At 39.9% G+C, this 20,701-nt stretch overlaps 2 protein-coding genes across 4 annotated transcripts in view; one reads left to right on the forward strand and one right to left on the reverse strand.

Moving 5' to 3' along the window:
• Positions 1-9,983, reverse strand: part of HSPE1 (heat shock protein family E (Hsp10) member 1) — a 40,027-nt gene extending 30,044 nt beyond the window's left edge. The window contains exons 1-4 of one of the 2 annotated variants that reach the window (XM_030855579.2): positions 9,524-9,854; positions 8,763-8,927; positions 7,725-7,814; positions 7,410-7,645 (exon numbers count right to left, since the gene is read on the reverse strand). In XM_030855579.2, the coding sequence (XP_030711439.1) occupies positions 7,595-7,645; positions 7,725-7,814; positions 8,763-8,927; positions 9,524-9,526 (309 nt within the window). In that variant the 5' untranslated portion in view covers positions 9,527-9,854 and the 3' untranslated portion in view covers positions 7,410-7,594. Of the gene's footprint in view, positions 1-7,409; positions 7,646-7,724; positions 7,815-8,762; positions 8,928-9,523 lie in introns of those variants that run through there. The other variant, XM_060302100.2, reaches the window with a different exon arrangement.
• On the forward strand, positions 9,672-20,440 carry HSPD1 (heat shock protein family D (Hsp60) member 1). 2 transcript variants are annotated; one of them, XM_060302098.2, is made up of 12 exons: positions 9,672-9,811; positions 11,124-11,299; positions 12,341-12,593; positions 13,219-13,301; positions 14,114-14,209; positions 14,612-14,705; positions 15,799-15,967; positions 17,501-17,600; positions 18,171-18,416; positions 18,805-18,979; positions 19,225-19,403; positions 19,815-20,440. In XM_060302098.2, the coding sequence occupies exons 2-12, from the start codon at positions 11,126-11,128 to the stop codon at positions 19,965-19,967; spliced, it is 1,722 nt and encodes a 573-aa protein (XP_060158081.1). In that variant the 5' UTR covers positions 9,672-9,811; positions 11,124-11,125; the 3' UTR covers positions 19,968-20,440. The 2 variants fall into 2 exon arrangements, with proteins under 2 accessions (XP_060158081.1, XP_030711400.1); XM_030855540.2 differs by lacking the exon at positions 9,672-9,811 and adding an exon at positions 10,052-10,193.
• The last annotated feature ends 261 nt before the right edge of the window (positions 20,441-20,701 follow it).

The following is a 20,701-nucleotide window of genomic DNA, read 5'->3' on the forward strand; positions in this document are numbered from 1 at the left end:
CAAGCATCGACTTGCCAGTATAAGTGACCATCTTGGAAGTATAACTTCCAGCTCCAGTCAAACCTTTGGATGATGGCAGCCTCATGAAAGACCCAAACTAGGACCACCCAAATAAGCTGCTTCCAAATTTCTGACATACAGATACTGTGTGAGATGTTCATTGTTGTTTTAAGCCACTAAGTTTGGGGTGATTTGTTATGCAGCAATAGATATCTAATACAGTAGTTCCTGAATTTTCAGGAAGATGTGATCAGAAGAGACAAGTCACAACAGACTGTTATCATTTCCTCTTTTTAACAGGGGAACTCATGTCTTTCATGAAGTTAATGGCATTTTCTACCTTTCTTTTCTTTTTTTTTCTTAATACTTACTTATGCATTTATTTGGCTGCACTGGGTCTTAGTTGCTGTGTGCAGGATCTTTAGTTGCAGCATGCGAACTCTTAGTTGTGGCATGTGGGATCTAGTCCCCTGACCAGGGATCGAACCTGGACCCCTGCATTGGTAGCACGGAGTCTTAGCCACTGGACCACCAGGGAAGTCCCTACCTTTATTTTCTAGATGACAGCAATCTCTATCTAAAATTATGCTATTACTTTAGTTGTTTACTTCTGCCTCCCCCATTTTATTCATCCCTGTATCTCCAGTGCCTAAGACAGTGCCTGACACATGTTCAAAAAACAATGAATTACTTAAAAATACTATAATAAACTGACCTTTTGAAATGACAAGCCAGATAAGTGAGTACCCATTGATGTTTTTTCCAAGTCAAGTCTGCAGGCTAAATGAGACTGAAAGAGCATTTTGTAAGAGTTTGGCTAAATTTTAACATGTCTTAAAGAACTAGGCTTAATCTGTAAGAAGAAAGAGGGTTTGGATCCATTCCTTATCTCTTATAACAGGAAAATCTCCATAGAAGCCAAGATTGAAAAAAAAAACACCCATAAACTATAAAACAAAAAACTATAAAAATACCTAAAGAAACCAATGCAAGAGACTTATATCAGAGAAGACTTTTCAGAGTTTGAAATAATAACCAGAAGCTATAATGGAAAACATTTATTCAACTATACCAAAATGACTTCCTGCAAATTCAAAGCATAAACAAAATCAAAGCCAAATTGATAAACTGGAGGAAAAAAAATTTGTCACAAAGAAACAATTCCCCTGATAGATAAAGATATCAAATCATAAAAGGCCAGTCACCCAGTAGAAAAATGAGCAGAAGATATTAACCGTCAATAGGGACTGTCAGTTAACAGTAAAGGAAATAGAGATGGCTCTTAAACACATGAGATCCTCACCATCATTCATAATGATAAATTAAAATTATCAGTTTGGCAAAACATAAACTTTATAACATCCTGTATTATTGAGAGTGGGGAGAAATCAGCAGTCTCATACATTGCTGGTAGGACTATTAATTGATAGAACTTCTGTGAAGGGCAACTTGAAGGGGTGTGTGTGTGTGTGTGTGTGTGTGTACATATATATGATTAAAGTCCACATACCCTTTGACATAGCAATTACATGCCTAGCAATTTATCTTACAGATATGAAATTTATGCAGAAATTTTATTTTTTGCGGAACTGTTTCTAATAACATAAGTTTAGAATTTAAATGTCCATCAATAGGAAATGCTTAAATAAATTTTGGTCCATCCAAATAATGAAATATCATATAGCTATAAAGAAAATGAAACTTTTATGTACTTTATAGACCAAAGACAAATTGTTAATACAGAAAAAAACAAGGTGCCAAATGGTGTGTATGGAATATTTTATTTTTCAAAAGGAAAATGAATGTATATGTATATATATTTCATATGCACAAGATACATATGTTTATACACACACATATACATATGTATACATAAAACACCCCTGACAGGAAGAATATAAACTGTAACACTAGTGCTTCCAGGAATGGAACTTTGTGGCTAGGGCACAGGGATGGGAAGGACTCTTACATGCATATTATCTAGTTTAAAAAAAATTAAGGAAAAAAAAATAACAGGCTTGGGCTTCCCTGGTGGCGCAGTGGTTGAGAGTCCGCCTGCTGATGCAGGGGACACGGGTTCGTGCCCCGGTCCGGGAAGATCCCACGTGCCGCGGAGTGGCTGGGCCCGTGGGCCATGGCCGCTGAGCCTGCGCGTCCGGAGCCTGTGCTCCGCAACGGGAGAGGCCACAACAGTGACAGGCCCGCGTACCGCAAAAAACAAAACAAAAACAAAAACAAAACAAAACAAAAAATAACAGGCTTGACTCAAAATGTTAAGGGACATCTTGTGCCCTCCTTTTACAGTTAATTCTTAAACTAAGAGGGGTTAGATGATTTGTCAAATGTCACTTAACTAGTATGTAAGTAACACGGGATCCAGAGCCTAGGTTTTAATGAGCTCTCTCATACAGATTGCTTAAGGGTAAAGAAAACATTTAAATAGTCTTCACATAAATAAATAAAAAGCTCAAAACTCCATTTCTGTGTGGGTGCAGAGAAAACAGCAATTAGCTTTCTGGATGAGGCATGTCTTAGTATCATGCTGGAGAACAATCTGGCAGTCCTTGCTGAGAAGCTTAAAAATGCTCACAGCTAGGTAAGTATTGTTGAGAGTAAATTGCTGTATCAGATATCAAACTTAAATATAACAGTTTATATTTATATTGAAAACACTGTGATGGAAAAGAGAGATCAATGAAACAGACTATCAAATCCAGGAATATGTTTATTTAAAAGTTTAATGTATGATAAAGGTCACATTTCAAATTTGGGGGCAGGGGAGTGGTGGTGGGGAAGAATGGATAATGCAATAAAGTTGAGACAAGATAATCATTGGTTAAAAAAAAAGTCAGACACATATACTATACACTAAAATTATGGATCAATTAATTACTTACATTTCCAAAAGAAAAATGTACTAGAAGAATGAGATTTGACTAGCTAGAAACAAAACTGCACATCAAATTAGGAAACAAATGTGACAAGTTCACACCTCTGTTATATAAAACCTTATGATCCATGTTGGTGGGAAAGCGGAATGGTGTGGCCACTATGGGAAACGGTGTAGAGGATCCTCAAAAAGTTAAAAATAGAACTACCCTACTTCTATTCAGGAATCCCACTTCTGAGTATTTATCTAAAAGAACTGAAATCAGAATCTCAAAGAGATATTAGCACTTCCATGTTAACTGTAGCACTATTTACAACAGCCAAGATGTGGAAGCCTAAATGTTCATCTGCTGGATGAATGAATAGAGAAAATGTAGTATACACATATATTGGAATACTATTCAGCCTTAAAGAAGAAGGCAATTCTGCAACATTTGACAACATGGAATGAACCTTGAGGACATTAAGCTAAGTCAAATAAGCCAATCATAGAAGGACAAAATACTGCATTCCACTTACATGAAGTATCTAAAATAGTCAAACTCATATAAGCAGAGAGTAGAATGGTGGTTGCCAGGGACTAGGGGGCGGGGAAAATGGGGAGTTGCTAATCAACAGGCATAAAGTTTCAGTTAAGTAAGATGCAAAAGTTCTAGAGATCGACTGTACAACATTGTGCCTATAGTTAACAATATTATGATGTACACTTAAAAATCTGTTAAGAAGGTATATCTCATGCTAAGTGTTCTTACCACAATAAAAATGAAAAAAAACTTTGTAATCCCGATTTTTAAAAATAAGAACTTTTTGTAAAGCATACAGTTTCTGGAGCAATAGAGGAAAAAAATCATAATCTTGATAATGGTAATACTTTCACAAAAGAATACCTCCCTGGTAACTTTAATTTTATTCTCAATTTTTCATTTGTTTTTGTATAGAATTGTGGAAGGCAGACTTTGAAGTCAGACAAACCTGAGTTCAATTCCAGCCTATGACTTAAAATATATTTCACCTTGAGCAAGTTACTCTACCTCTCTCTGCATCCTTCACCTATGAGGCAAAGAACATCTGCCTCACAGAGTTGCTATGATTATACAGGTAAGCAAGATTATATGTTAAGTGCCTAGAACAGTGCCTGGCAAGAGGTAAAAAATGGTAATGTTATGAAAACTCCAGTCAGAATTTTACCTACTTTACCGTTCTCCTTACAATTGATATTTTCCTGTTGAACAAAAGGTAAATGACAGCATGCTTTTTTTTTTTTAATTTGTTTTTGGCTGCGTTGGGTCTTCATTGCTGCGCCCAGGCTTTCTCTGGTTGTGGCGAGTGAGGGTTGCTCTTCGTTGCAGTGTGTGGGATTCTCATTGCGGTGGCTTCTCTTGTTGAGGAGCATGGGCTCTAGGCATGCGGGCTTTGGTAGTTGTGGCACATGGGCTCAGTAGTTGTGGCACGCAGCCTCTAGAGCGCAGGCTCAGTAGTTGTGGCGCACGGGCTTAGTTGCTCCACGGCATGTGGGATCTTCCCGGACCAGGGATCTAACCCATGTTCCCTGCATTGGCAGGTGGATTCTTAACCACTGAGCCACCAGGGAAGTCCCAACATGCTTTTCTAAAACACATGGGTCCACGTCCCCAATACCCATATTTTTGGCCCAAATTTCTCATGCCAAAATCCTTTTCCCTATTAATTCCCAATATAATCTCACAATCTAAAGTTATTTCTTTAGCAGTTCTGCTAGACGAGGACAATTTCCGTGGTACAAAAAGAATTTTCCTGTCCTTCTGGTTTAGTAGGTTATGGAAGGAGCCCTGAAAATTTAAGTATAGCAGGTAACTCGAAGGATGAACCAAGGTTTGGAAACTCATCTTAGATCTCAAAACTTATTTGCTTGGGTCTTGGGGAAAAAAATCAGTAATAATGGGGAAGCCATAGCCTTTGACTGGATTCCTAATTGCAATTTACCAGCTACATGGCCTTGAACAAATTTCCTCTTCCCCTCCGTCAGTTTTCTCATTGGTAAATCAGAGGGAAATATGTGCTTACAAGGTTATGACCTCCAAAGCCTATTAGCTGTGCCTGGGGCACAGCAGGAAATTGATGAGCCACTTGGGTTCTGTAAAAATAGATTCTTTTTATTTGTTTATTTATGGCTGCGTTGAGCCTTCATTGCTTCACATGGGCTCTTCTCTGGTTGTGGTGAGCGGGGGCTACTCTTCGTTGTGGTGCGTGGGCTTCTCATTGCAGTGGCTTCTCATTGTGGAGTATGGACTCTAGGCGCGCGGGCTTCGGTAATTATGGCACGCAGGCTCAGTAGTTGTGGTGCACAGGCTTAGTTGCTCCGTGGCATGTGGGATCTTCCTAGACCAGGGCTCGAACCTGTGTCCCCTACACTGGCAGGTGGATTCTTTTTTAAAATTTATTTTTTTTTAAATTTATTTTTTACACAGGTTATCTATTTTATACATATTAGTGTACATATGTCAATCCCAATCTCCCAATTCATCCCATTGCCCACCCCCACTTTCCCCCCTTGGTGTCCATACATTTGTTCTCTACATCTGCGTCTCTATTTCTGCCTTGCAGACCGGTTCATCTGTACCATTTTTCTAGATTCCACATATATGCGTTAATACACGGTATTTGGTTTTGAATTATTTCACTCTGTATGACAGTCTCTAGGTCCACCACGTCTCAACAAATGACCCAATTTTGTTCCTTTTTATGGCTAATATTCTATTGTATATACATACCACATCTTCTTTATCCATTTGTCTGTCGATGGGCATTTAGGTTGCTTCCATGACCTGGCTATTGTAAATAGTGCTGCAATGAACATTGGGGTGCATGTGTCTTTTTTGAATTATGGTTTTCTCTGGGTATATGCCCAGTAGTGGGATTGCTGGGTCATATGGTAACTGTATTTTTAGTTTTTAAGGAAAGTAGGCGGATTCTTAACCACTGTGCCACCAGGAAAGACCAAGAGTTTCTAATCTTTTTACCCAAATATGACAAAAGCCTTATATACCAAATGGCACTAACGCATACATTAATGTAAATACACATACGTAATATTTTACTGATGGGGACGTGATCAAAAGTTGAGACCATTATTCCATGTCACTTAAAACTTCATCTAGACTTTGATTACACAAGAAAAACATGCAACACAACTTTTAAAAGACATGATCATAGACTAGTTTATAAGCAACCAAAACTAGGCAACAAATTTGACTGCAAGGCAGAAAGAGCTGGTAGCTGAGAGGCAGACATGTTTAGGGGTTGGTAATCAACTTTGTTGTAGGATTGTTTGGGTTCAAATCTTAATTCTCCCTGGCTGCTATAGCTAAATCAAGCTATTTATCCAGTTCTGTCAGTTTCCCATTTGTTAAACTCAATAAATTGTATACTAGATACTTACCAATTGCCAGACACTTTTAGATAACCCCTCCCCTTTTCCATAGTCATTATCACCAGGACTGAAACGTGTATTAAGTACTTAGGATTGGCTGACAAAGTAGCAGAGGCCATAAAGGATGAAGTTTTAGACAGCATCTGAATGTGGACTACCTATGTCCAAATACTGGCTTTGCCACTTCCTACAGTGTCCCTGGTTATTACTTAACCCCTCTGTGCCCCACCTTACTTATCTGCAAGACACGAACAGTACCTGGCTCATATGCTGTTAAAAGATTAAACCATCCGCTATACGAAAGTACCTACAATGGAGGCCAGTACCTGGAAAATGCTTAAGAGTTAGCTATGGGGACTTCCCCTGTGGTGCAGTGGTTAAGAATCTGCCTGCCAGTGCAGGGGACATGAGTTTGAGCCCTGGTCCGGGAAGATCCCACATGTGGCAGAGCAAGTAAGCCCGTGTGCCTAGAGCCCGTGCTCCACAAGAGAAGCCACCACAAGGAGTAGCCCGCTCACCTCAACTAGAGAAAAGCCCGCACGCAGCAATGAAGAACCAATGCAGCCAAAGACAAAATAATTAAAACAAACAAAAAAAGGAGGCCATGGCCGCGGAGCCTGCGCGTCCGTAGCCTGTGCTCCGTGACAGTAGAGGCCGCAGCGATGAGAGGCCCGCATGCCGAAGGAAAAAAAAAAAGTTAGCTATGCCTGGCATATAGAAGGCACCCAGCCAGTGTGAGCTATTATACCCTACCTTCGAATTTTTGCTAAGTAAATTATGTAGTAGTGTTGTTTTAAAAACTGGAAGTGTTAAGTTTTTCAAAATATAACTTAAAAAATAAGACATGAGACTAGATTTCATAAACAAACTACACTGAAATGTTTGATATAAATGAGGTCAGAATGTTGCTATTTGTCTTTACCTTCTTAAAATGTTAAGTAAGTGTAAATCTATGGCTTTCTATCAGCATCAACTATATATGTAAAAAGCCAGCTTGAAAACTGAAAACCTGTTTCCCTGAATTCTCTGCAGGTTATTTCTAAAAAAAAAAAAAAAAAGCCCCATAAACTAAAAACCATCTTTAAATCACTAAATAAAGATAAACCATTCATTTATATACTTTTATTTGGGAATGTTTAAATCAATACAGAGAAACTAAATTTCAGAGACACTGAATATCATTAGTTTGGATATCATTACTTTATTATAAAAGAAACACGGGAATTATTTACATGATGAAAGATTTCAGAACTTCAGTGGCAGCTTCACGTGATGCCATTTCAATAGTGACTTATTTTAGTCGACGTATTTTCCAAGAATGTCACCATCTCTAAATAAGAAATAATCCTGCAAACAGAGAAACGGTTAGTTAGGAAAACTAACAGCAAATACTTAGCCTCTCCTTAATAATATGAAGTTTACACACCTTGTCATCTAGAACTACTTTGGTGCCTCCATATTCTGGGAGAAGAACTTTATCTCCAACTTTCACACTAACTGGTTGAATCTCTCCACCCTTAAGAAAATAAAGATGTTTATTAGTAAAGACATCTAGTTGACCAAATATTTACACTTTTATTAATCAACTGTGCTCATTCAAATCAAATGTTAAAAAAGGACTTTGTGGCCAAATGATATAATTTATACAACCATAGTTCTTCACTCAAACATATCACTGTAGAGTTACACTTTGAAATAATGCACATGCAGTAGCTTAAACTAAAACCTGATTTCAGTGTAAAGGTTCAAAGAGTTATACTGGAAAAACTAACTGTAAGCTTTTTGATCGTTAAATATTAACATAACCTCTCAAGTATACGAAGTAAACCAGTTTTTAAAACTACATATACAATGGTCATGTTTAACTTCTTTCAACACACAAAAACTTGAGTCTTCTTTCTGACTTTGGAACATACACTTCTTTTGAGATTCAACTTCTGTTCCTCCAAAGCAGATTTGGGGAGAGGGATTGAGGCAGAGTGCCCAAAGCCTTCCTATTCCTAACTACAGGATAGCTCCTTGCTAGACCTTTCTTAGAGGCGAATGGAACAATGCAATTAACATATTTGACCCCCAAGGGCATTTATTGCGTATTCTAGTTGACACTTTCAGAGGTCTGAGGTCTAACCCTTAATTGGAGAATGACTACAATAGCCCAGCCAGCTCCTTTTATATGCTAACCAAGGCCGAAAGTGATTAAAAGGATTATGGCAATTTCAGTGTTAGAGGTTAGACCAAGAGTTCAAATTTATGCCGTCTGATTTTAATACTGTGGAACTCCCCATCATATAAAAGAAGAGATTTTTTTTTCAAAATCATTTTTGCTGAAAGATTAGGTGCGAAACCCACTAGGGACTGATCTTTAAAATAACAAGCTACCTAAAAGGCTACTTTTAACAATAACCAGTGTTTCCCCCCCCCCTCCTTCACATAAAAAATTAGTTCCATTTCAGTCCCCATTTACCTTTCCTTTAGAGCCTGATCCAACAGCTACTACCGTTGCTTGCAATACTTTTCCTTGTGATTTTTCTGGAAGCATAATGCCTCCCTTGGTTACAGTTTCGGCTGCACTTCTTTCAACTAATACTCGGTCAAAAAGGGGAAGAAACTTTCTAAATGCCTGTCCTGCCTGTAGAGAGAAAAATGTTAGATTTGAAACAATGTATTCTGAACAGGCCACAAATGGCTTTCAAAGTTAACGACAAAACTCAGATTTTTTCATTCAAAGGAAACACCTCTGAACGTTCAGCTCTAAATTCCGAGTTTAATCCCATTTCCTATGTGTGTTAGGGATCACTGTTGCTCCTTTGGTCAGCAGCCAGACGAGCTTCCAGGACAACCTTAGTATCTCCCAAGGTCAAGTATTCTCCTTCGTCGGATTTTTCTGTAAATCGTCAGCAAACATTGAAGTCCCTCGGCCTGGAGCCGTGCTTTTTTCAAAGCGATTACACACCCACTAATGTCCCGCAAGAGACGTGGGTCGGCCACTGCGCGTGCGTCCGGATTCCCATCCCCTGACACACACGCTGCCTCACACGCGCGTGCAAAGAGCCCTCCGAGGTGGAAAGGGTCGGGGGGGGGGCCCTCGCCTCTCCAGGGTTCGGGCGGGCGCGGGTCTCTGAGTGGCCCCTACCCCTCCCTCCAGGCCCAAAGGGAATCGTCCGGACTCCCCGTGCGCCCCAGGCCAACCCGGGCCCGCCGGCCTCCAGCCCACGCGGGACTCACCATGACTCGGGTTGCAACACTTCGTACTCTCGCTCTCTGGCCGCCGCCGAAAGGAGAAATCCGCAGTCCGACCCCCCTGCCACGTGAACTCGAAAAAAAGACCTCCTAGCGCGCAGGCGCGCTCGTCCTCGCCCCCGGCCCCTCCCCCAGAAAAGGGGCGGCCGCACCTGTGCGCGCCACGATTCGTTTCCCGGGCTCTGCGCAGGCCACTGACGCGCGGACCGGTAGGCGGAAGGAAAGAGGAGCTCTTTCTAGGCTTTTCTAGGCTTTTCTAGGCCGCGAGCCGAGGTGAGAGTACTTACCCTTCACCTCCTCTCCCGGAAATGACGTGATTTGACCCTTGACTCACACAGAGCCCGGCGCTTCCCGGAAAGTTCTGGAACGGCGCGCCGCCCGGGAACTAGCCTAAACCGGCCGGAGAGGGCTAAGCCAGCTGGCCTGGCCCGGCGCGGTGGGGAGGGGCGGGCCTGGCGCGCGGCGCGTGCAGATTGCAGGGCCCGGGCGGACTGGACGGGGGTGGGAGCCGCCTGCGCGCGCGCGCGCTGCGGAGGGGCGGGGGGAGCGGCGGAGGGAGGGGACACGGGCTCATTGCTGTGTGCGACCTGCGCTCTGTCCCTCACTCGCCACCGACGGCCTGTCTCGTCGCCCAGTAGCCGTGCCGCTGCCCCAGGTACGCGGCCGCACGCGGCGTCTCATCCATGCGCCTCGGACCCCGGAGCCGGCCTTCCCCCGCTGCTCTGAGCGGGCTGGCCGGCGAGAGCCAGAGCTTCCCCAAGGCGCCGCAGGCCTGGGCTCGCTGAGCCAGGCCCCGTGGGTGCATGCAGGGGCCCATCACGTGCGGCGTGGATCGCTCGCCCGGGCAGGGCGCAGCTGGGAGGGCTTGCCCGGGGTGGGGTGTGGAGTCGGGGAAGTGTATTCACATGGTCCCTCCGATGGAAGCCACTTTGGTCGGGTGTAGGGTGCCGCGGGGTGGGGGCGGGGTGGTCGCAGCGCGTGGAAACGGCTTTTGGCCCCGCGAACAGATCGGGTACGGCGCATCTACCCTTGACCTTGCTGGGGCATCCTGATGGAAAGTCGCGTGGGGCCGCCCGGAGTGGGCAGAGCCGCCGCCCCCAGCTTCGCGGCCTTGCCTGCTGCACTGATGCAGTAGCCCCGAGTGGATACATGAAGACATTTTAGTAAGCGGATTTTTGCACCGTTAGGAATATTTTCATTCTCCTGGTCACTTGGGTTTGTAAATTGTTCCTTTCCTGTAGGCTTGGTTTTTCAGGGGACATTTGGAGCTGATTTGCCCCCAAGGCCATTTTAGCGCTGAAAAATTAACTCGTTTTTAGCGTCATGGGTAGGTGGCCGTGGGGAAGAAGGGTGTGCTTTTTGCTAGTGCTATAGGTCAGGCGTGGGGCGGCCACTTAAGGCTTGCGCTAGCAGCTGGTGTTTTGGGACGGTGGCGAGTTTCGAGGCCCAGCTGTAGTGGCTGGCAGAGGTCAGCCCAGCTCGCTTCTAACATTTCTTGTTCTGATGCACGGGTGTTATGTTTGTGTTGTAACACACCAGGGGTAGCGCTAGTATTGTACTGATGATCTGCTTGTTTCTCCCTCAGAAATGCTTCGATTGCCCGCAGTCCTTCGCCAGATTAGGCCAGTGTCCAGGGTACTGGCTCCTCATCTCACTCGGGCTTATGCCAAAGATGTAAAATTTGGTGCAGATGCCCGAGCCTTAATGCTTCAAGGTGTAGACCTTTTAGCTGATGCTGTAGCCGTTACTATGGGGCCAAAGGTATCAGTATTCTTACTTTGTTGTAATTTAGAGTATTGTTAAAGGAGTAACATTTTGTTGATGGCGAGAGTCACGGCAAGCTTTTGAACAGTGCTTTGGTATTCATAAACTGCTTCTGCCAAAGCAGAAGGAATTTTATTTTGTACAATGTGTGGTGTAATCCAGTGGTAACTCCTAGCTCAAGACGGATTGGTAAACTCGAGGTGGAATTAATCTCGTTTGCCTGTTTGAGTTAAATTTTGGATCCTTTCCCAGTAGTTAGTACCAGGCATAGAGGGAAAAATACAACGTCCACAATACCTTAAGTATGTGCTGGTAGGTGCTAGTTTAACCTAATGTTTTTCTACTGTCCCTTGGTTCCAAAGCACATTTAAAATTTTAAGTCTCACTTAGCAAGAGATTGATGAGTGAGGGGTAATAAGTAATTTGAGGAGACCTTTTTGAGGGTTGTGCACGGTGAAGTGATGCTTCATTTCAGGTTGAAGCCAGTACAAATATCAGAGTGATACAAACTATATAAAATATAGCATATGAATGCCTCACAAGAAGCTTTGGTTCAAATTCAAAAGCTGCCAATACTATTTGCACCATGTTTAAGATTTAATGTTGAACAACTCTGAAAGTGTGTATTGTACTTGTTAGTATTTTAGAAACTAAATTTTAAAACAAGTTTAAAAGTAAGTTTTCATAGTTTTATTACAGCAGGTGCTGGACAAAACTTAAGTATGAATTTTGTGAAGTCTGCTCTGGAATTTCATTATAATCTACCAAAGTGGTATTGGTTCATCTTGTATCATTGTATAAGAAGACATCTTTTAAGTCTCTAAAATTGTTATCATCCAAGGTTATGCACTTAGCAACAAAGGTCATTTTGTCTGAACTAAGAACATTGATGAACTTGCCCTTTAGATTCATGCTGTAGATCGGATAAAAATTGTCAGATGTTGCATTAAGGCTTTGAAGTAATTGCCTATTGTGAAAACTGCTGTATTGTAGGCTAAATAGTACTTACAGTGTGTGACTCTGTTTTCTCTGCAATAGGGAAGGACGGTGATTATTGAACAGAGTTGGGGAAGTCCCAAAGTGACAAAAGATGGTGTAACTGTTGCAAAGTCCATTGACTTAAAAGATAAATATAAAAATATTGGCGCGAAACTTGTTCAAGATGTTGCCAATAACACAAACGAAGAGGCTGGGGATGGCACCACTACTGCGACTGTACTGGCACGCTCCATTGCTAAGGAAGGCTTCGAGAAGATTAGCAAAGGTGCTAATCCCGTGGAAATCAGGAGAGGTAGGAATATCTCTTCATTGTCACCACAGTGTTTTGAACTGTCTGTTAAATTGTATTAGAAAGTTGACTCTTTCTTGTTTCTCCTCTCTCCTAAAAAAAAACTTTTAAAATCTTAAAAAAAAAAAAAATCACTTGCGTAGTGATCGAATTCCTATGTGGTGGGCACTGTGCTGGGTGGCAAAGAGGAAAATCTGACTAAGACGTTGCCTGTTGTCCACAGTCATCCATCCCTGTGTCTTTGTCCCCTGGTCCGCTTCTCCCACAAACCAAGTTTATTGGAAGTTACAGCATGTACCATTCACCTTGAAAGTAATAAGTTTAATGGGGATTAGAGCAGAGAGAGATGATACAGTTTTGATGTTTTACTTTAGTTATTTGGAAAGTAGGGCTAAACGAGGAACCAAGTCACCCAGGATGTCAGATGGGGTTTTTTAAAACAGTTTTTAAAGTTTCTGTTTCAGTGCATGCCATCCAACTCCCATGTGATTAGGAAAAGTACTGGTACAGAAGCAGTGCATAAGCGTTAAGGCATTGAAACACTTAACATGAATCAGAATTTTTACTTGATGTGGAGCCACGAGAGAATAAGCATATAATTCAAGAATAATATTTATTCTTGAACCAGGTGTGATGTTAGCTGTTGATGCTGTAATTGCTGAACTTAAGAAGCAGTCTAAACCTGTGACAACCCCGGAAGAGATCGCCCAGGTATGGATTTTTTATAACATTTTATGATAAAGTTAGAATTTTTTTTTAGTAACGTGATTTTATCCCATAATTACACGACAGTATCAGAATAGCAACATTACCCAGTCACCAACATTGGAAGCATTTTTCTTACTGCTAATGCATTTGGAAATTTCCCCGACCAGGGATGGAAGCCGTGTCCCATTTAGTGGAAGTGCAGAGTCTTAACCAGTGGACCACCAGGGAAGTCCCCATAATTTGGCTCTTAATGAGTTCTCATTTTAGTTCTACATGACTGAGTAAAAACTCATTTGTATGTGTAGAAAATGTTCTTTGGCCATTTATCAAAGGTGCATAATTTTGTCATGTTCTAATATTGCCACGTTTGCCAAGGGGAAGAAAGTAACAGGGTCAGCTTCCTTCTTTTCTCTTTTTCTTTCGTTTTTTGTTTTTTTGGCCACACCACGTGGCTTGTGGGACCTTAGTCCCGGACCAAGGATTGAACCCGGGTCCCTGCAGTGAAAGCTCCAAGTCCTAACCACAGGACCACCAGGAATTTCCTCTTTTCTGTTTTTGTTTAAAAGAATAATTGTGTGTTTATTTCATATCTTTCAAAAATAATGTGGCCAAATACTGGATTTTTTAAAAAATTGAAAACAGGATCAATACTTCATTACAATTATTATGCCATAAAATCCCCTCCCTCTTTCTCACTGCCACCATCACCCTCCCTCTAGCTTCCCACCAAGGATCTATCAATTTGGAAGTTACTGAGAAAAGGGAGGGGAGTTGATTGCGGACAGTAGCTTTACCTTTCAATTTGATTGTTTCAGGTTGCTACGATTTCTGCAAATGGAGACAAAGAAATCGGCAGCATCATTTCTGATGCGATGAAAAAGGTTGGAAGAAAGGGCGTTATCACAGTAAAGGCAAGTGCGTTTTTAATGACACATAGAAATGAGGTGTCTGATAATCTTGAGTTTTATAAATATAAAAATTTGATCTATATGTGTTTCCAAAAGTATATTCCATATAATTCTTTCATGTGTAATATTGGCACCTGTATAGAATAGAGTGCCTTCTGTATTCTGTGTGAAATATTAACCTTTGCCTTCGGGAGTAAATCAGTCCTAACTTAGATGATACTGCCTTCTAGCTGTAAAAATTAGTTCAAATGCATACATGTATTCTTGCAGAGTGGAGTTGGATGCCCTGGGACATTTGCATATTCCTATCTGGATTCCTTATGAGAAGTGGGGACTGTTAATTGGTCTATACAGTTTTTGTTTCTTTAATGAAATTCACATAACGAATTCTTTGACTTTTCATAGGATGGAAAAACACTGAATGATGAATTAGAAATTATTGAAGGCATGAAGTTTGATAGAGGGTATATCTCTCCATACTTTATTAATACATCAAAAGGTAAGAGCAAATCAGTAACTAAGTTTTTTTTTTTTTAACATAGTTTGCTATGTGACAACCTGAGGGCATTAGTCAGTGTCAGACCTCAAAAGTAAATTCATATGTTCCTCACATTTCTATGGATTTCTTGCTTATGATGCTGTCGACCACTCAGCATTTTCCCAAAGTCGAGCTCTGAAACACTAGTTCTGTAGAATGTGAGCAAGTTTCTATTTTATGGTAAAGTAAGTGTTGGACATGCTGAGTGAACAGAGTCAAACAGTTTCTTACTGTGAGACTTCTAGAGGCTTAAAAATGATCATATATAATGTGAGTTTCCAAATAGGTGATGTAGAATGTGGATTTTCTTAAACTTACTTGATTACAGAACACTTTTCTCATGGTCTTTCTCTTGGACTTAGAGTAATATGGAACACACTGGAAAATGCTGCACGGCTGCACCAGTGTGGACTGGCGTGAGCAAGAAGTTAGACAGGTTTTGAGGGTGAGCAGAGAAATAGAAGTTTGATGTAGAATAATTATGACAAGATGATTCTGGAATAAGTTATCTACTTGGAACAACTTACCATTAAGCAGAAAGGAGCTGGTGCCCCTAAACTAGACCACCACACATCCATTGCATCTGAACAGGGATGAGGAGAAAAATGCAAATTGGAAGAAAGCATCATCAGACACAATGGAAAAGGTTGTGATCCGACACCTTTAGAAGCAGACTGAGAGCTCACCAGGGGACTGGGGCAGTAATGGCAAATTCACTTATGTATTATTTATAATAGTTATATATTTATTTATTACTCTCTTCTCCTACTTGAATGAAAACTTCTAAAGGGCAGAGTTTTATTTTCACTTTTTTTCCCACTGATCTACCTCAAGAGTCTAGAACAGTGCCTGGCACTGGCACCCAATCAGTGATGAATAACAGTGAATAAATAAATAAAAGAAAGTTCATGTATATGAGAAATGAAAGGAAAAACATGAACTCATCAATCACTTTTAAAGTGTACTGGAGCTTTGGTTTAGAGGTTTTTCTAAATCGCAGTCATTTTCAGGATAATGTTCTAAAGTTGGTTAGAAATGTTCTTTGCTTTTGCAGGTCAGAAATGTGAATTCCAAGATGCCTATGTTCTGTTAAGTGAAAAGAAAATTTCTAGTGTCCAGTCCATTGTTCCTGCTCTTGAAATTGCCAATGCTCACCGTAAGCCCTTGGTCATAATTGCTGAAGACGTGGATGGAGAGGCTCTAAGTACACTCGTTTTGAATAGGTAATAGGCAGTGGCATTTGGTTTACGTTTCTGTGTGGAAGGCAGTTACTTGTATTGATGTTTGAAATCTCCATTATGTACCTTCACATTGAACTACTTGTGTTTGTATAATATTAGTGTGAATCATGAACCCTTAGTCCAGTTATGATTCTGTCTTTTTTGAATGGGGTCCCAGAGTCCTTAATGTTTTGTGCAACTTTCTCGTAAGATAGCCTAAGTGTTTACAGTTGTTTTGAAGATAAATGACTTGAGTTTTATTCTTTTTTTTTACAAAAAGACTTCTGGAAAAAAATATTTTCACAATTACAATTTTTCATGGGAAGAGGTAAACAACTACTATCTGTTAAAAGGAAAATTTTGTTAATGAGTAGTCTGAAATAGAGAAATTGGTACTCAACCTAAAGTAAGTTGAGGTCTATTCTTTTAATTTTTTTAATCTATAGTTTAATGTATTACTTTTTACTTTAAGATAGATAGTGTTAACGCTATAAACAGAATTTTAGGGCATTGTGAAAATACATATTATTCCTAATCTTAGAACTGAGGTACATTAGAAATGAGTCTCCAATTTTCATTGTAATGGAAATGCACAAATGAAATAGGTATATATTAGAGAATTGAGTACTTTGACCTAAGTGAGTTTACTTATTCTGGAATGTTTGTAGACTGGATATGCTTTTGGGATTATGAAAAAGCCCTAGAGATTGTGGGATTTGAAGCTGAAATAGAAAAACAGTAGGCCTGAAGAGTTTTCATTGAGCCATTTTACTGGTAGCTGTAAAGTTGTATCTCCAGTTTACTTCACATATCATCAGAGGTTAAGTAACCCTCTGATTTTTATTTGGCTCCTTAATAAAATTGACCAGTTCTTAGTTTGTACATTCCTTCCATTTCAGTCTGGTCTCAAATGGGCATTTTTAAAATGTATATTCTGAGTATTCATTACCTGATTAAAATGTAGGTAAGCTTAATGATACTCCCAGCAATATTTACATTTATAAACGAACTGAATTAAAAATACTGCTTGCTCGGAATATAGCCAGTATTATATAACTATAAATGGAGTATGTAACTTTAAAAATTCTGAGTCACTGTGTGAAATATATAGTATTGTAAATCAACTATACTTCAATAAAAAAGAAGAAACTGCTCAATCTTGACTTTAATAGCAACTTAATCTAATACTAAATGGAACCCATGGGTTAAGGGTAAATGCTGATTAGATGATCTCCAAATTTAATATATAGTAATTCTGATTTTCACAAACTATAAAATAGTTATCACTATTTACATGTTTTCAACTGGAAAGGTCAGCACGTAAGGTTAACAGTTTATTAAGAAGGTAAGCAGATACTGGCAAATATGGATAAATGGAAAATTGCCCTTTCCTGTCTCAACTTGACCAAAAGTTGCTAGGGAGCAAAAAATAAAAATCTTTTTAAAGTGTAGTTTCCTAAGTAACCTTAGTTGTCAGAACTTGAAGTAGACAGACATTTTTATAAAATTTAAATCTTATTAATAACTTCTTAACAGGCTGAAAGTTGGTCTTCAGGTTGTAGCAGTCAAAGCTCCAGGTTTTGGTGACAATAGAAAGAACCAGCTTAAAGACATGGCTATTGCTACTGGTGGTGCAGTAAGTAAAATAAATGTGATGTTGGTTTACTGAATGTTATTTATACATCCTGGTCTGAAATTTATAGGCAGAATTCACATTTTCATAGTCAGATACTACCATCTGAAATGTTTACTTAATCTGTGTTTTTATTAGATGTTTGGGAGGCAGAGATTGGGTTAAATAGTGATAAGGTCCCTTTTTAACTCGCCAAGAGTCTGGCCCAAGAATGGGCTTACTGACTAACCTGTTTTCAAGAATGTAGTAGAAAAGACATGGATGGGATCTAAGAGTTAGGCCTAGGGTCTAGTTTTGGTTGCACCAAAAGTATGGCCTTAGGTGAGTTTTCTGAGTTCACAGTTTTCTCAAAGTTAATAATTGAGAATTAAGTGAGAAGTTGGAAATGTCATGAAAGACTATATTCAGACTGTTTAGTCTAGCTTTGGTCTCGAAATCTCACATTTCAAAGAAACACAGTATTGCAAGATGTTTCTTTTATCAAAATACCTGTAGGATATATTACCAATGAACTTGGTGTAATGAAAAAACCTGTAATCTGTAATTTGTTCATTCTTTAAAATGTTTTTGTAGGTATTTGGAGAAGAAGGACTAACTCTAAATCTGGAAGATGTTCAGCCTCATGACTTAGGAAAAGTTGGAGAGGTCATTGTGACCAAAGACGATGCCATGCTCTTGAAAGGAAAAGGTGACAAGGCTCAAATTGAAAAGCGTATTCAAGAAATCATCGAGCAGTTAGATATTACAACTAGTGAATATGAAAAGGAAAAATTGAATGAACGTCTGGCAAAACTCTCAGATGGTGTTGCTGTGCTAAAGGTAAGATGCATTGTTATAAATAAGCTTCTTGGGTTCTAAGCCCAAGATGACTGTTTCTGTGGTATGTAACCAAAATACTTAGGGAATCAACTTCCTTGTGGAGATATTTATTATATAAAATTGCTTTACTGAAACATTCCTTCCTTAAAGCCAGAATTGAACTTGTAGTGGGTGAGTTGTGTGGGAACAGATGTTTTGTTAATAATTAGTCTAGAGTCTGACTTGTGAGACACTATTAGCTGTTTAATCACGTAGTTACTTGTAACAAATAGGCAACCTTTTTAAAATTGCTTTTTAAGTAAACTAGGTGCTTTTTAATGACTCTTTTGGCAGTCAGCTTCTTGAATGGGAGAAGACATGCTAACTGGAATTCTTTTTTAATCTTTAGGTTGGTGGGACAAGTGATGTTGAAGTGAATGAAAAGAAAGACAGAGTTACAGATGCCCTTAATGCTACACGAGCTGCTGTTGAAGAAGGCATTGTTTTGGGAGGGGGCTGTGCCCTGCTTCGGTGCCTTCCAGCCTTGGATTCAATAACTCCAGCTAATGAAGATCAAAAAATTGGTAAAAAGTTACCTTAGTAATGAGTTTACTTGTAGCCTGATTTTAGTCTTTCTGTTGTTAGAATTATATTGTTGCTGCCACTAGATGGAATAAGAAGTCATAAAGCAATTTCCAGAATAACAAAAGTAGAATAGCACTGATGTCAGAGATCTTTCAGGGGGAATCTGTACTCTCACAAGTAGAATTGTGCTATAATAATTACAAAGGAAAGAACTAAATTTGCTAAAAATTTATTTTCTTTATAGGTATAGAAATTATTAAAAAAGCTCTCAAAATTCCTGCAATGACCATTGCTAAGAATGCAGGTGTCGAAGGATCGTTGATAGTTGAGAAAATTTTGCAAAGTTCTTCAGAAATTGGTTATGATGCTATGCTTGGAGATTTTGTGAATATGGTGGAAAAAGGAATCATTGATCCAACTAAGGTAAATAGTTCACCAGTGTCTAAAAATACTTTCAAGAACTCTTCATTAAGTCTTGTTAATTTATTTCTTTTTAATTAATTTATTTGGTTGCGTCGGGTCTTAGTTTTGGCACACGGGATCTTGCGGTGCAGTGCGCAGGCTCTTTGTTGAGCACAGGCTTCTCTCTTGTGGCACATGGGCTCCAGAGCATGCAGGCTCAGTAGTTGCGGCGCATGGGCTTAGTTGCCCTGTGGCATGTGGGATCTTAGTTCCCTGACCAGGGATCGAACCTGCGTCCCCTGCATTGCAAGGCAGATTCTTTTTTTTTTTTTTGCAAGGCAGATTCTTAACCACTGGACCACCAGGGAAGTCCCAAGTCTTGTTAATTTTTTACTAAGGAAAAGTAATATTTTATCAAAACTTTTTTCCTAGGTTGTAAGAACTGCATTACTGGATGCTGCTGGAGTGGCCTCTCTGTTAACTACAGCAGAAGTTGTAGTCACAGAAATTCCTAAAGAAGAGAAGGATCCTGGAATGGGCGGAATGGGTGGGATGGGAGGTGGGATGGGAGGTGGCATGTTCTAATTCCTAGAATAGGGCTTTACCATCATTAATGAGCTGTGAGAGGAAGCTCGAGGCAGCGTTCCTCACCAATAACTTTGAGAGGTCAGTTACAGGAGATGACTGAAGAAAAGGCTGGCTGATGTTTAAGAAAATCACTATAACCATCAGTTACTGGTTTCAGTTGACAACATAGAATGGTTTACTGCTGTCATTGTCCATGCCTACAGATAATTTATTTTGTATTTTTGAATAAAGACATTTGTACATTCCTGGTAAATGAGTATAAGAGCCATGCACCAATGTACTGCTTTCAACTTAAATCACTGAGGCATTTTTACTACTATTCTGTTAAAATCAGGATTTTAGTGATTGCCATCAACAGATGAGAAGTTAAGAAGCAGCCTTTCTGTGGAGAGTAAGAATAATTGTGTACAGAGTAGAGCAATATCCAATCATGTGACAACCTTTGTGTAATAAAAATTGTTTAAAGTTAATTGTGTTAGCCTTTCTGTGATCTAGAGGATATGAGGAATGAAAGAAAGCCAATTGAAGAGGGAGGGGTAAGGTAAGGTTTGACCCAAGTGTTAAAATGTTATTCTCCCTATAGTTTCCTTATGTTTCTCTGTTTATCTTTGCTGCAGACTGGATTATATTATTACATTGGTAATGGGGGAAATTTTGAAAGGTGACAACTCTGAATGTTGTATGTGTTGAGGTTTGGCCATAAAGAAAAGGGGAGCTTGTTTCTTTTAAGG

This window comes from Globicephala melas, chromosome 7 (assembly GCF_963455315.2).
Source record: "Globicephala melas chromosome 7, mGloMel1.2, whole genome shotgun sequence".
NCBI lineage: Eukaryota > Metazoa > Chordata > Mammalia > Artiodactyla > Delphinidae > Globicephala > Globicephala melas.